This window comes from Salvelinus alpinus, chromosome 8 (genome assembly GCF_045679555.1).
Source record: "Salvelinus alpinus chromosome 8, SLU_Salpinus.1, whole genome shotgun sequence".
In the NCBI taxonomy this organism is placed as follows: Eukaryota; Metazoa; Chordata; class Actinopteri; order Salmoniformes; family Salmonidae; genus Salvelinus; species Salvelinus alpinus.
In genome coordinates, this window is record NC_092093.1 from 67,633,470 (window position 1) to 67,650,497 (window position 17,028).

A 17,028-nucleotide genomic window follows, 5' to 3' on the forward strand; every position below is an offset into this window, starting at 1 on the left:
TAAGTATTTGATCACCTACCAACCAGTAAGAATTCCGGCTCTCACAGACCTGTTAGTTTTTCTTTAAGAAGCCCTCCTGTTCTCCACTCATTACCTGTATTAACTGCACCTGTTTGAACTCGTTACCTGTATAAAAGACACCTGTCCACACACTCAATCAAACAGATTCCAACCTCCACAATGGCCAAGACCAGAGAGCTGTGTAAGGACATCAGGGATAAAATTGTAGACCTGCACAAGGCTGGGATGGGCTACAGGACAATAGGCAAGCAGCTTGGTGAGAAGGAAACAACTGTTGGCGCAATTATTAGAAAATGGAAGAAGTTCAAGATGACGGTCAATCACCCTCAGTCTGGGGCTCCATGCAAGATTTCACCTCGTGGGGCATCAATGATCATGAGGAAGAAGAGGGATCAGCCCAGAACTACACGGCAGGACCTGGTCAATGACCTGAAGAGAGCTGGGACCACAGTCTCAAAGAAAACCATTAGTAACACACTACGCCGTCATGGATTAAAATCCTGCAGCGCACGCAAGGTCCCCCTGCTTAAGCCAGTGCATGTCCAGGCCTGTCTGAAGTTTGCCAATGACCATCTGGATGATCCAGAGGAGGAATGGGAGAAGGTCATGTGGTCTGATGAGACAAAAATAGAGCTTTTTGGTCTAACTCCACTCGCCGTGTTTGGAGGAAGAAGAAGTATGAGTACAACCCCAAGAACACCATCCCAACCGTGAAGCATGGAGGTGGAAACATCATTCTTTGGGGATGCTTTTCTGCAAAGGGGACAGGACGACTGCACCGTATTGAGGGGAGGATGGATGGGGCCATGTATCGCGAGATCTTGGCCAACAACCTCCTTCCCTCAGTAAGAGCATTGAAGATGGGTCGTGGCTGGGTCTTCCAGCATGACAACGACACGAAGCACACAGCCATGGCAACTAAGGAGTGGCTCCGTAAGAAGCATCTCAAGGTCCTGGAGTGGCCTAGCCAGTCTCCAGACCTGAACCCAATAGAAAATCTTTGGAGGGAGCTGAAAGTCCGTATTGCCCAGCGACAGCCCCGAAACCTGAAGGATCTGGAGAAGATCTGTAGGGAGGAGTGGGCCAAAATCCCTGCTGCAGTGTGTGCAAACCTAGTCAAGAACTACAGGAAACGTATGATCTCTGTAATTGCAAACAAAGGTTTCTGTACCAAATATTAAGTTCTGCTTTTCTGATGTATCAAATACTTATGTCATGCAATAAAATGCAAATTAATTACTTAAAAATCATACAATGTGATTTTCTGGATTTTTGTTTTAGATGCCGTCTCTCATAGTTGAAGTGTACCTATGATAAAAATTACAGACCTCTACATGCTTTGTAAGTAGGAAAACCTGCAAAATCGTCAGTGTATCAAATACTTGTTCTCCCCACTGTATATATATACTGAACAAAAATTTAAACGTAACATGCAACAATTTCAATTATTTCACTCAGTTACAGTTCATGTAAGGAAATCAGTCAATTGAAATGCGTTCGTTAGGCCCTAATCTATGGATTTCACATGACTGGGCAGGGGCGCAGCCATGGGTGGGCCAGGGTGGGCATAGGCCCACCCACTCAGGAACCAGGCCCACCAGTTAGAATGAGTTTTTCTCCACAAAAGGGCTTTATTACAGACAGAAATACTCAGTATTCATCAGCTGTCAAGGTGGCTGGTCTTAGATGATCCCGCAGGCGAAGAAGCTGGATGTGGAAGTCCTGGGCTGGCGTGGTTACACATGGTCTGTGGTTGTAAGGCAAAATGACGTTGGAATCGGCTTACGGTAGATCAATTAATATTACATTCTCTGGCAACAGATCTGGTGGACATTCCTGCAGTCACCATTCCAATTGCATGCTCCCTCATAACTTGATACATCTTTGGCATTTTGTGTTGTGTGACAAAACTGCACATTTTAGAGTGGCCTTTTATTGTCCCCAGCACAAGGTGCACCTGTGTAATGAGCAAGCTGTTTAACCAGCTTCTTGATATGCCACACCTGTCAGGTGGATGGATTATCTTGGCAGAGGAGAAATTGTCACTAACAGGGATGGAAACAAATTTGTGCACACAATTTGAGAGAAACAAGCTTTTTGTGCATATGGAACATTTCTGCGATCTTTTATTTCATCTCATGGAACATGGGACACTTTACATGTTGCGTTTATATTTTTGCAATACACTTGATTTTAGAAACAGTTCTAAATGAATAATTTTGCTCTCTAAAGGAGAGGCATTGACATGGCTGGCTGCATTGTGTGTGCCGAGGGTTTATGAGGTTGAGTCGTGCGTCTCTGTCCAGACTGGCTCTATTATACCACACCGAGATGATAGCTAGCTCCTATTCCAGGAGACCGATAAACAGAGATATAGATACCTGCTAATGTATCCTTTGTCTGCACTGTTTTTCCCTCTTTTTGGACTAAATGCACTGTGTTCGAAGCATATTTATTGAGTAATGATGGGCGTCTGTTTGCCTGTGATGTGAGCCGGAGCTCATCGTGTTTCTCTCCAGTATGCTCAGCAGGTGAGACTATGAAAGCACCCGTCTCGATGTGAGCCAACTCTGGCTGCTAGTGAGGGTCAGAACACACTGACACAACAGTTATGTCCCAAATGGCACCCTATTGCCTACGTAGTGCACAATTTCAAGCTTCTCTCTCTGTATGTGTACGGCATGAGGTTGAAGGAGGTGAAAAGAGATACTCCGCAGAGGAGAGAATACGAGCCATATGAAAAGATTATCATAATACAAATGAGGTGGTTTAGCTTCGGGGTGCTTGTTTTGGATGGCTTTAAGTTTCTACATTGGATACCGTTATGTATAAAAACAGCACTTTACTTTGCCCATGCTGATGTTCTTTGCTCTACAGAGGATGACGTAAATGTTTTACTGATCATATACACTAGGGGGAGTGGCCTCCTCAGACACTGAGGTACTCTGAACTGAACTGAACCTGGTGAACCGATGGACCCACCCAAACACACACACACACACACACACACACACACACACACACGACTAACCTGTACCCCCGCACATTGACTCGGTACCGGTACCCCCTGTATATAGCCTCGTTGTTGTTATTTCATTGTGTTCCTTTTTTAAAATGTTAGCCTATTTAGTAAATATTTTCTTAACTGCATTGTTGGGCTTGTAAATAAGCATTTCACAGTAAGGTCTACACCTGTTGTATTCGTCGCATGTGACAAATAACATTTGATTTGACACACACACACTCCAATGTATGCACAAGCGCGAACACGTGTGTACACGCAGACACGCGTACGAACACGTGCATAAACAAACACACACACACTTCCCTCAACTGAGCTAATATGAGCACTGAGCTTATAAACCCCATTCGATTACACAGAACACCAGCAGAGTGTTGATAGATAACTTATCCAACTCAATCACCATGAAGTACTCTTTTTTTCCAGAGTCTATTTAGACAATTATTTTAGGAAGAAAGACACAACCGTTTCATTTGAGATGCATCTACGTAGATTCCTGGCACACCATTGGCATCAGGAAGAATGTGGGACAGATTGTGAAAATATTAACATTTGACAGAGCAAACAGAAGTCAGGTGAAGTAGACGTGTTATGGGACGTTGCAAGAACATTCCTGCGTCCAGTTTTCTGAGAGTTAAGAGAATATTCCATCAACGTTCCACCGAACATGCACAGAACATGGTTGTCATGTTCTCAGAATATAAGATATTAATGTTCTAGACATGTTTCATGAGAATGTTGCAAGAACATTCCTGTGTCCAGAGGCTTAGGAGAATATTCCTTACACGGACATGGTCGTAGCAGGACGATCGGACTACCGTGAACCAAGAGGTTGTGAGTTCAAATCCCAGGTGAGGACATATTGAGTAATGACTACTAAATAATTGAACATGCACAATGTAATCATGTAAATGTGAAACGCTGTGTCTTAAAAGCACTGTGTGTGTGAGTATCCCTAACCTTGCCAACAGACAAAGAGCTGTGAATGGATCAGCGGTTCACCAATCAGGGCCTTAATAAACAAGACATGATCTGTAATAATTTTTTTGGGGGGGGCACAAATTGTTTTGCAACATTCCCATGAAACGTCTGTAGATGTCTCTATAACATGAAGAACTTATGTTCTGAGAACATAGCAGCCATGTTCTGTGGTGGGACGTTGATGGAATGTTCTCCTCACCCACCGAAAACTGGTACACAAATGCTTTTGCTACATTCTCAAGAAACATGTCTAGAACAACCACATTCTGGGTATGATCTATTTGACATTAAGGGCATGGTCTCTTGGAAATATTCCTTGTACGTTATGGGAACATTCCTGTGAAAACTTTAGTTGGTGACCTAATGACACTTTTAAGGGAACATTCTCTAAAGTTGTGGGAACCTTTGTTCTTAGTTGGGTTGTCCATCAGACAAGTAGGACAGATTTTTTACATGTCATAAAGCTCAGTCACTTGTTCAAAAATAAAAAATAAATGCCAAAACAGTGACAGAAAGTTGTGTTGTATCATGCAAGGAACCACTTCACAAAATAAAATGTATTATTATGACTGATATTGACAATGGAAGGCTGCTGGTCTCTGATCCCAAGTATTATATATCCTGCAGTTGTGGCCATTCGGACAATTTAAATCTATAATCTGCTTGTCCGACAATTTGCTTTACTTGCAAGTGGACAAGCGTTAATGTTGAACCCTGGAAGGCATTAAACGGAAGCATTTTTCTCTTTGACAAAAGCAGGTAACAGTGAGGAAAGTTGCTAATTCAATGCTCATTCAAAGCTATGTCCATGATTGCATCCCAAAAGGCACACTATTCCCTATATAGTGAAGGTGTGCACTATATAGGGATTAGGGTGCTATTTGAGACGCAACCCATGTCTCCGATGGTGGCTGTGACAGATAGTTTTCTCTCAGGCTGGGTTACAGTAGGCTGGCAGTGTGATGATGGATCTCCCCCCAGTTTATACACTGAGGCTGGAAGTAACTAGACTTCCAAGGCCAAACACAACGGGTGAAAAATGACTTAAAATTCATCCCAAATGGCACTCTATTCCCTATGTAGTGCATTACTTTTGAACAGGGCCCATAGGGTTCCGGACAAGAGTAGTGCACTATGTAGGGAACAGGATGCCATCTGGGATGCAGTCTGAATAAAGGTGGTTTATGAGGGTCATATTGGGGAGGCGGGGTGTCACTTCACCTAACGATGCCCCTTCACACCGCACGCTTCCTGGGATTCTGACTTTTCCCCTCAACCACTGCTCTACACTCTTTAAAAAAGGGCTCCTAAAGGGTTCTTCAGCTGTCCCCATAGGATAACCCTTTTGGGTTTAACTATTTTGAGTTCCATGTAGAACCCTCTGTGGAAAGGAATTTAACTTCTACATGGAACTTAAATGGGTTCTACCTGGAACCAAAAAGGGTTCTTCAAAGGGTATTCCGATGGGGACAGCCAAAGAACCCGTTTATGTTCTTGATAGAAACAAAGGTACTAAGGTAATATATAGGGCAGTAAGGGCTGGGAGAAAAAACTGTATTGTGAATACCGTGATACCTCTTTTTGCAATACTGTTTCGATTCAATGGCTTGTGAATCATAATATTGTAATCAGGCAAAAGGTTTTCTCCCTGGCAAGATGTAAAAGACCTTAGTACCATAGTATTTAAAATGTATTGCAATACAACAACGCCCTGGCTTGTGGCTTAGACCTAAGTTTGTCACACCACCATTAAACCCTGCAGAATATATTTTATTTTACCAGTCGCTGTTGGCTTTCTGCCTATTGGTCTCAGAGAAGGATTTTTCTCTGTTGCTGAAGTTGGGGCTATGCTTCTGTAGATATTTCTTTTTTACCGTGACTGTAGGGAGTTTCTTCATCCTGTCCAGTCTGGTTAGTTTCTATTGACCATGATTAGCGTAGTTAAACATGTATACTGCATTGGAGAGCGAGGAGTGTGTTCAGTTTACTAGCTAGACAGTGGGGACATAGGGTGCAAATAGACGGGTAGCCAGAGGGGCAAAGCGAAGGTTCTCAGCTGCAGTATAGTGCCACACTTTCATGTTTGGTGTTTTGTTCAAATTCAAACAGAAAGATAAAACAACCCCCCTCCACTGGCTGCTATTAAAGATGTGAGATGATTTGAAGCTTGCTGGTAGCTGAAGCTCTCAGGGAGTCACTCTGTCTTTCTCTACGCTCTACTCTACTCTACTAGTCCTCTGTCTCTCAGTCTTTTTCTACCTCGTCTGTGGTTGAATTGAAGAAAACTGAGTTTGGGGGTGTAGCTAGCGTTTCCTCTTGTGCTTCTATATTTCAGAGTGCTGGGTCCAGCTGTGACCTTCAGGGTGGGCTCCAACCCTCATAATGTCAGCACTGCAGACCTGGCCCACATTGCAGGTACGACCACTCTCTCTCATTTACACCAGTCGATATCCTCCCAAATCCACCCACCAATCATTACCTATATCGTGCTCATCGTCATTTATTGGGTTCACCATCGAGGGAAGATACAGTGAAACCTCTGATAGTGTCAAAGCAGAGTTGATCGTTGATTCGCACAAACATTTAGTCATGTTTTGTGTTTCACACAGGATGACAAGCGTTTCCTACTGAGACACATAGGCGGTGGCCCAAATGGCAGCATATTCCCTATTTAGTGCACTCTCTGGTCAAAAGGAGTGCACTATATAGGGAGTAGGGTGCCATTTGGGATGTAGAGTGTGACTCTGGATGGGCTTCATCTGCTCTCCTCGCACATCCGCTAGACTGACGGACAGGCTCGGACAAGCTCGCCTTCGTAAAGCCAGGCAGTTTGATGTGGTCTGATAGAAAGGTGTCATGATGAGAGCGGGAAAAAAAGGATTTGTTATTTCAGTATGCATCGCTCCCGCACCGCACTACACTACACCGCGCCGCTGGCATTGTCTGAACTTGATCAACAAGGGAGTGTGACGCCCTTGCTTCGGTTGGAAATGACTTTGAGAAGCAGCGAGCAACAGTCCAACAGTCAATAACATTGGGGTTGGAACAACAGCAGTAACAACACTAACACAAACCACATGGAGCCTTTTTAAATTGGCTAAAATGTGCTGTTGTTTCATTCAGTGGAATTTGGCACCACTCTCCTCCTGTTGTATTATTGGGTGGTATATAGTGGTTGGTTTCTGTCCTATCCATTTACGGAGATGCAACAACAACACTAGGAAATAGGAAGAAGACCCTTACGGAAAAACCATGTGAAACCATGTGTTTTTGGAACACTTCACATGCAATGATTTTATTACATGAAGTTCCACATGTGGACTTTCAAATGTGATCACATAACCTTTCACATGTGGATTCAAATCTTCACCCATTTCACCGTATTTTTCATATGAGATTTCACAGGTACTGTCCTGCAAAAAAATAAAAAAATAACAGCAGTTAGGATCTCTCCAGAATGTCACACGGTCACAGTGTTTTTCAATTGACACACGTGATTACGTAGTGTGTGTGTACGCTAATTATTGTTCAATGTGTTCCTCAGCAGGGATTTGAACTCACAACCTTTTGGTTCACGGCATTCTGATCTTCCTACTACACCACCATGTCTGTGTGAATAACTGATTTCACCTGTATCCCTACACTTTGGACTTTAAAGTACATCTCAGCTTTGTTAAAAAAAACTCTCAAGAAAACTATTATATTTATCATGGTGATTCAGGAGTAACATTAAAACATAATAATATGTCTCACCAACATTAGACAACTATACAGAAAACCCTCAAATTGCTGAAATAAGTCAATTAAATCAATGTTGAGAGAATAGTCAGATTAATGGACAACTAAAATAGAAGTGCAGAGATTTATTATGGGTGATAAATGTGTAGAGAAACGCTATAGACTTTGCAGCGCTCCCAGAGGTTGTGAGTTGAAATCCCAGGTGGGGTCATATTGAAAAGTCAGTACTAAGTGATCATGTTAAATACAATCATATTCTCATTGATTAAAGATTTGTTACACTATTTTAGCTGAACATCGTACCACTTACTTGAAAACCCCCATGTAATTTTCATTCCCTTACAACAACAAAAAAGTGAAATTTGCAGAATTGTTTTTTTTCACGTGAGGTCAGTTGTTCACCTGTGAAACCATATGTTGTATTAAATTTAGAGTTGGCATGTTAGTACCACCTTTTCACATGTGGGGAGAATAACATTTGACATTTGCACTTTCTAACTCTCACATGTGAACATCTAACTCTCACATGTTGAATTGCAATTGTGAAACACTTGAAATGTTGCATCCCCATGTTGTCACATTTATTTCACATGAGATCATGTTTTCACGTGTAGTTTCATGTTATCACATGTTGCTTATACATGTTGTCACATGGTATCAAATTAACTTCACATAAGATCACGTGTTTTTCTGTAAGGGGGGTGGGTTCGGGGCTTGGGTTGTGTGTGACTTGAAACGTAAAGATGTCTGAAAGATGATGAAAAGGTGTCTGGATTGGTTGGTGTTACATGTGTATCGAAGCTGTGATTGTGCAAGCACCAGACTTAACAGTTACTCCCCAATTCTAGTGCTGTAGACCCCTATGGGTACGTCTATCAGTAATCGGTTGAGATGTTTCCGTGTGTGTGTGCGTATGCTTGCATGCTTCCACGCTGGTGCGTGTCTGTCCGTGTCTATGTGGAGTGATTCGACTGTTGATTAGGCATCGTGGAGGGAGAGCTAATGACAGCAGCGAGTTGGGCTGAAATGTCAGACCAAATGTTAAGTCGACATGATCAACATCCTGACCACTATTGATGAATTATGAATCCAGCCGACCAGAATACCAATGACTGACTGAGAGGTGCATGGTGTAACACATGGGGGATGTGTGAAACTTACTCCTCGGCCTTAGGTGTCCCGCTTGCGTTGCCTCCTTAGCTAGCTTTTGAGGTGGTGCGATCAGCTAAGATGCTTGAGGGAGGGCGGCCACGTATGGGCCGAATCAGGAGGAAGTGGTACTCACTAAGCGAGCAGCGTGTCTTTTACACTGGCAGGAAGAATACTTATATATCCCCTTAGACAGTCACACTGTTTCAGTTGGGCAATGCATAGTACAGGGATGGGCAACTGCCCCCTACCCCCTTTTTGTAGGCCCGTGGATCCCTTTCCAAAAACGACAAAATCTTGCAATAATTGGGAACTCAGTCAGGGTCTAAACTTATTGTTGCGCGTTAAAATAGTAGAATACACAAGGTGCAATTTTGAAATATGGTTGTGCATCAGCAGTTTTTCTCTTATGTCAGTCACAGAAAGTCACTCACTTAGCCCATTTCAGCAAAATAAATTGTACGTTGGTAAATTAGTTTAGCCAGCTATATGAACTTGTAGTAATCATGGTCAAATTACCGACTGAGGGGCCCTCATTGATTTTGTTAATCACTCTCACTCAGATATCATATAAAAAAACGCCATTTCTCTCCGACCTATGGCAAAATGTGTAGAATTGCAGCAAACTTTCTTTAAAACTGCAACATTTTCTCTAAATCCCATGGCAAGAATTGCAGGAAATTAACTAAAAAAGATTTTATCTTAGGGCTCCCAAAAGGCTAGGGCCGGCTCTGACTGCATGTGTGAGTATGGATGTGGGTACACAGACCCCAAGTTACAAACTGGAAATATCACATTTACATAAGTATTCAGACCCTTTACTCAGTACTTTGTTGAAGCACTTTTGGCAGCGATTACAGCCTCGAGTCTTCTTGGCTATGACAGTACAAGCTTGGCACACCTGTATTTGGGGAGTTTCTTCCATTCTTCGCTGCAGATCCTCTCAAGCTCTGTCAGGTTGGGTGAGGAGCGTTGCTGCACAGCTATTTTCAGGTCTTTCCAGAGATGTTCGATCAGGTTCAAGTCCAGGCTCTGGCTGGGCCACTCAAGGACATTCAGAGACTTGTTCCGAAGCCACTCCTTGCGTTGTCTTGGCTGTGTGCTTAGAGTCGTTGTCCTGTTGGAAACAGTAAAGTGGTCTGAATACTTTCCGAATGCACTGAAATTATATTATTCTGCATTATTATAAATTATTTTCCAGAATGTTTTATACTTATAATGCTCATACTGTAGTACTTCAGAAGTTAAATGAAGATGCTCTGGGTTGAATGTGAAACATAAACTGACAGCCAAATCCCTCGGCCTCCTGGGTAATGCTGGGTTACCTTTGACTTCTGTGTGACTGCATGAACAACATGGCCGCATGATGAACTTGTCACTCGCACGCACGCAAGCAAGCACGTACGTATGCATACACACACACACAGTGAGTTTTATTTCTTAAGCATTCTGTTGTCAACTGACAACGTCACAAAAAGTATGCGTGCTTATTAATTTGGCCAGGAGGCTTGCATTATGGTTCTGAACGGTCAGATAGCTAGCACTAGCTGCCATGTGGGGAATTGTAGCTGGTTTGTTTCAGCTGGTTGTATCATGTTATTGATACCATGTCTTGTTTTGAGGTGTTTTGACTGATGTCAAAATTCGCTAGCTAGCTAACCAACAACTGTAACGATGTATTTGAGAGACAAGTGCTCATTGTGCAAATTCGTTTGTTTTCAATGAACATTTGGAGACAAAATATAGTTTGTCAACAGTCTAAGCCAACACTATCTGTTTTGCTGAGTAGTTGTGTACCTGTCTGTTTTGTTGCTAAACAACCAACCATCTATAGAAACCCCTTTTTAGTGGAGAGAATCAGAAGAGAGCAAGATCACATTGATTGGGAGAATAGACCTGTGTCAAAGATAGCTCCATTTAAATGCATACATTTTTCCCATGTCTTTGTGAAGGTCTTAAACTTGCAACTTTAAATACATTTCTTCATCTTTACATGTTATGACATACATTTACATTATACATTTACATTGAATAACGTTTATTTATTACATTATACATCTATGTGAGTGAGGTGTTTTGATATCTTTCTACTAAATCAGTTTAAAATCAGAGTAGATAGCCAGAGCATATATTTATCAGCTAGTATGTCTATCAACAGTTGTTGCAGTGACATTCTAATGAAATTGATACTTGCATAGTGGAGTCTTTTGTTAAGACATGTAGCTCGCTAGATAGCGAGCTACATGACGTTACTACACTGCATGAATCTGCAGGTAGCTAATCAACCACGTTCAATGTTAGCTAGCTAACATTAGGCTATAACCAGTCAAGCAAATGGCTCTGAGTTGCGAATAACAATTTCATACACATAATGTTAGCTAGCGAGCCAGCCAGTTAACGTTCGCTAGCTAACAGTACACTTTAACTTGAAATGAAACCACTTTCTGTCGAAATTAGAAATGTGTAATATCTGAAAATGTAGCTAGCTAGACTATCTTACCCATATACATAATGGATGGCTGTGTCTACTATTGGCTGCCATGGTTGCCCTTAGTTTGAAGATGTAATACGGAGACAGGTGTTTTCTCCAGCTCCGTAGCTATCATACTCGAATTCTACTGATTTCAAAACTCGATTCTCCAGAAAGTGGAGAGCATACACGTAACGTTAGCTAGTGAGCCAGCTAACATTAGCTAGCTAACAGTACACTTTAATTTGACATTAGGCTTCTGCACTTTTACTACGCGATACATTAAAAAAAAGCAGCGTCAGACAGGATTAACTACACATACTGACCAGCTCAAATAGACAGAAGCATGCTATATGGCAGACCAATCTAAACTAATCTCTTGGCATGTCCAGCCCACTCATTATCTCAGCCAATCATGACTAGCGGGAAGGTTGACGGCTTTTTCTGTGGCTTAACCAACTAGGTTCGTAATTTAAGTTTATTCGTATTTACAAATGGCATACAAGTCTGTTAAGGCACATGAAAGTTCACATGTTTGAGAAGGCATTTCTGCCAAAAAACGCATTTTGATCTAAAAAAAATTTACGTTCAAACGGCTCTCATGTGAAGTAGTGACCCTAGTTTCCTGAAACGGGTCACATATGTAATTGAAAAGCCATCTTATAGGGAGAGAAAGGTCCCATTGAAAATCCTTCTTATCGGGGTAGAGATCCCATTGAAAGCAAATGGTGCATCCCAAATGGAACCCTATTCCCTATATAGTGCACTACTTTTAACCAGAGCCCAGTATAAAGAGGAGGAGATTTGCTACCTCAATGAAAGTATTGCCTTCTTTTGGCTATGGGTTCTTACTGGTAGAATAAGGAGTGAAAAGCATGATGGGAGGTTTCACTGTATTAGTGAAGGTAAGAGCTACTAGGAGCTCTTGTGTTCTGCTCAACTGGAAAACTGGTGGACAAAGACCCGTGCTCACTAATCCCCGCATGGCTAGAAAACAAAAGATAAGGCGGCTGCTTTATCAAAACTACTAGGCTATTGTGTGTGTGTGCGTGTGTGTGTGCGTGCGTGCGGGAAATGATTTATTCAAGTTTTGATGAAGTGCCGACCAAGCTGTAAAAAACAATGTTGCAATGTGTCATTAAAGACACTTTCTTTTTGCTCCTTTATTCGCTCATGCTCGCTCTCTCTCTCTCTCCTTATTCTCTCTCTCTGATCGAATGAGGTTCTGAATGTGGTGAAAAGCCGTATACTTCAGACTGCTCTGCAAACATGTAAATCACGTTCACTTGGGAAATTGGTTCTGTCAAAATTGGTTACGCTCACTGCTAACCAACGTTTCTTTAGCCACGGGAAATGTAATACCCCTCTCATTTTCCCCTCCTTTTTTGTTTCTTCTGTGTACAGTAACTGGATAGGTGGAAACATGCATGGTTTGTTTTTGTTTCCTTAGAGCAATTACTGTATGTGAACCAAGATCATGCATACAGTGTTAAACACATTTACATGCATTTGTGAAACGTCTGAAAAATAAAATGTTGTCTGTTTTTTAAGCAATTTGCATTATCTTCCATTAATTTCAGCATGTCATTGGATATGCAATTGATGATGCTTAATTTTTGTTGTTGTTGCTTACACCGCATTCTATTGGCAAATCTTGTCAATGACATCATGTATAAGTATGGCACACTATTCTATTCTATTACGTCTACCAAGTATGTGTTTCTCTTCCAACCACTAACATATCACACTAATTGCATTCGCCCCCCTATGAAGCTCAGACAGTGATCGGGACGCACTGTCCACACTCTGTGGTCAAGGATGGGTGGCTGTGTGGAGGATGTGTAGGCTGGTGGGCTGGGGGTGAGGCACACCTTTGTTTGGACTGTCATGGCTGGTCGACCCCAGGGGCCCAGCAGGGTGCCCCGGGCTCCAGGCCGTGAGAACCACAGCCCTGGTCAATGAGCTGTGATCCTCTGGACTGACAGGGGCCAGCAGCCGGGGCCATCTGGAGCAGATCTGGAGAGGGGGAGGGAGAGAGGGAGAGAGATGCAGTCAGGGGGAGAGAGACAATAGGCAGAGATCTAATTCATATATAAATAATTTAGATACAATTTGAATGTAGAGAGACTGAGACACTGCGTTCCCCTCAGTCAGGGAAAGATATCCACACACACATATATTTATAACAGCCACGCTATAGAATGCTGGTCTCTGTCTTCCCTCCAGCCGAGCAGATTAGCATAGATCACCAACGGAGAATATCAGTGTTTTATATCTATGGGTTTCATAGAACGCTGATTTCCCTCTTCTCTCCACGCAGAGCTGACCTTCAGTCCAACAAACACTTGTCAAAATGCCAAACATAATTGCCTAGGCTCTTCACACAAAGTAATGGGATTTATCTCCCGCTCACCCAGACACTAACAGTAACGGCTGGAGAAATGGATGTGTGTGTGTGTCTTTGTGTCTATGTGTTCATGTTCTAACATCTGTATCAATGAGCACAGAGGTTAGAGATCACTTTTATCTCTCTCTCTGTCTCGCTCTGTGTGTGTGTGTGCGTGTGCGTGTGCGTGTGTGTGTGCGCATGTGATCTTTGTCTGCTCTCTCTGGTTGAGTGGCTTCAGTGTGGTGATCAAAATCTTCCTCGCTCTCATCTCCGTCAGTACCCCTGGCAGCGTGTGTGTGTTTGTGTGTCTGTTCTCTCTACCGTGGTACCGTCACCTGTCAGTCCAGGCAGCACTCAAAGGCCTTCTCGCATCACCTCTTCCGGGAGACACACACACACTCACACACGCACACAATGCAACACACTGTTGACGGTTACTCGATATGACACATATCACCTCTCCATTTCCCATTTATACATTGTGATCGTTGCAATATCCATCTCATCTATGTTTACGGTCATGGGAATGAGTGACAATAATTTGTGTATGGGGCGCATGCGCACGTCCCAATAGCTGCAGGCTAAGAGAAACTTCAGCTACGAGCATTGATCTCCCATATCAGGGGATTAGGTCTACTCTCGCTTGTAAGTTCACCATGCTAACCCTCACTCCAGCACACTAACATGACTACATCCTGTAGTCTCGCAGGGATCACTGTCAGAATATAATATACTCACATACTCTATTAAAGCACCAACTGTAAAGGCTGTCAGTTTATAAGCTGTCTAATTTTTGTGAGTGGTCAGTTCACTCTCCCTGGTATCCAGACTGAACTGAGGATCTATCCCTTTGCCTAGAGACTGCAGAGTATGCCCTGTAAACCCTTTCCTGTTGTTTTTACGGTAATTTACAGGAAGCCAGTTGCCTGTAAGTTACCATAAAAAAGGTACAGTGTGTTACCGTACCATATTTTGCAGTATCCAATACTGTTACTGTGATATTTTTTTCCATAGTTTTTATGATTACTGTAATTACTGTAAAACAACAGTACAGTGCATTACTGTAATGCTATTAGGGTAACTGTAATGAATTAATTAATTAAATTCTTTGGGGGAGATAGGGGTTTATTTGACAGTATTTGACAGTATTTAGATGGGATTGGTGCAAACAGCTTGGCAGCTAGGTAATGTATTTCCATATTACGGCATATGCCAGAATGCCAGTTTGGAAGCCTTTGTTAAGTCCTCCATGTTACGGCTGTCGTCTTCCTCCTCTTCCTCGGACGAGGAGAGGAGAGAAGGATCGGTGGACCAATACGCAGCGAGGTAATTAGACATAAATGATATTTATTGAAACACAAAGACGAAATACGAAAACACTTGGAAATTACAAAATAACAAACACGACGTAGACAGACCTGAACATGGAACTTACATAACTACACGCAGAACTCACGAACAGGAACAGACTACATCAAACGAACGAACAGCCAAGACAGTCCCGTGTGGTGCACATACACAGACACGAAAGACACAGGAGACATTCACCCACAAACAAACAGTGAGAACAACCTACCTTAATATGACTCTCAATCAGAGGAAATGCCAAACACCTGCCTCTAATTGAGAGCCATACCAGGCAAGCCTTTAACCCAACATAGAAACACAACACATAGAAATGCCCACCCCGCTCACGCCCTGACCAATAAACACATACAAAACAAGAGAAAACAGGTCAGGAACGTGACACTCCAGAAGTGCATATGATATAAATGACCACATTTTGGTATTATATATCACTTGCACTTCTAGATGCCATAACAAAGGCTTCCTAACAGTTACTACAGCAAAAAAACTGACCAAAGGACATGGTAAATCCTACTCAACCATTAAACGTTTAAAGTAAATGTCCAGTGTTTCCAGATTTCTATGAAATATGACCGAAAATGATTTACAATAGGAGTGAAATAGTTTTCCTTCCACCCAAAGAATTATGTTAAAAAGCAGCTTTTCTGTGTTGGATGGGCGTTCACCAACAACAAATTAGTGTGGGCAGTTTGAGTTTGAGGAAGGGTGTGTTAGTGTTTTTCCCCAATTTATGCTTTGGCCACAAATATGAATATAGGATGAGTCAACAATATTATTTGGATATGAATTAAGAGCAACTGGACCTTTTAAATAGTGATGTAACGTTGCCCGGAGCTCCGAGGCATGAGTCGAAATCGCTAAGCAGTATACTTCGAAGCAGTGTTCTGATGCCTGTATCACTTTATCAGAAGCACGAGATCAATGACATCAGAAGCTTCGTTACCACCTCATTGGTTTGGTATTGGTAGAAGACAAAAAGGCTACAATGCGCATGCAGTATGGGGTGTGGGACGTCATCTATAGTAATTTGGCTGCTCTGAATTATTTTGAGCAGCAGGTGCCACTAGTGTACACTGTGTTGATCAAAGCCTCGAGTAATGAATCTACAATATTTTCAACACAATCAGCTAGAAAACCTCAATGCTTCAGGAAGCTTTGTTTGAACATCACTACTTTTTAAAGCAAGATTTTCAATGGAGAGTTACTTTAAGCCTTGCTGCACTCCAATCTGTCCCCTATACACATTTATTTGACAGTGCAGCGATACCACATATCAGTCAAATTGGTACAGCACTCTTACTAACGGGTGGCTAATTATGTGGGAGTTTCATTCAGGAAATCTGTTTACCAAGTATTGCTATAAGTTAAAAAAGAGACGTGATCGCGTCTCAATGTAATCAAGTTATGAAATTATTGTTATTTTCAAATACATCTCTTTCTGAGCTTAGTGTGGTAAATGTTCAGTGTACAAATTATTGTAATTGTGTTCTGGAACTCCGACCATACGCTTTGACAAAAAAACGTCCCATGGCTGAATCTAGTTGGCTATCCCTGCTTTAGTGGATGTGCTTTGATTTTGTTGACCTTGTGTGGCATTTTATTTTGAGCATTCCAAAATACAGTAAGTGAACTGCTGCTGTATTTTATATACAATATTTTATGGTAATGTCCAAAATACATCAATCATTATGGTAACGTCCAAAATACATCAAATATGAATATGAAAAAAAACATGATGGTTTTAAAGTGTGATTATGTCCCAAACTGCACCCTATTCTTTTTACAGTTTACTTCTTTTGACCAGGGCCCATAGGTCTCTGATCGAAAGTAGTGCACTTTTTAGGGAATGGGATGCCATTTGGCATGCAAACTATGACTTTCATTAGTCCA

General features: G+C 42.1%; 1 protein-coding gene across 5 annotated transcripts in view; it reads left to right on the plus strand.

The window, feature by feature from the left end:
- LOC139583570 (receptor-type tyrosine-protein phosphatase N2-like) overlaps window positions 1-17,028 on the plus strand; it is a 278,697-nt gene that overhangs the window by 112,070 nt on the left and 149,599 nt on the right. For all 5 annotated transcript variants that reach the window (XM_071414794.1, XM_071414797.1, XM_071414792.1 and 2 more), the window contains one exon: window positions 6,360-6,439. In XM_071414794.1, the coding sequence (XP_071270895.1) occupies window positions 6,360-6,439 (80 nt within the window). The remainder of the gene's footprint in view (window positions 1-6,359; window positions 6,440-17,028) is intronic.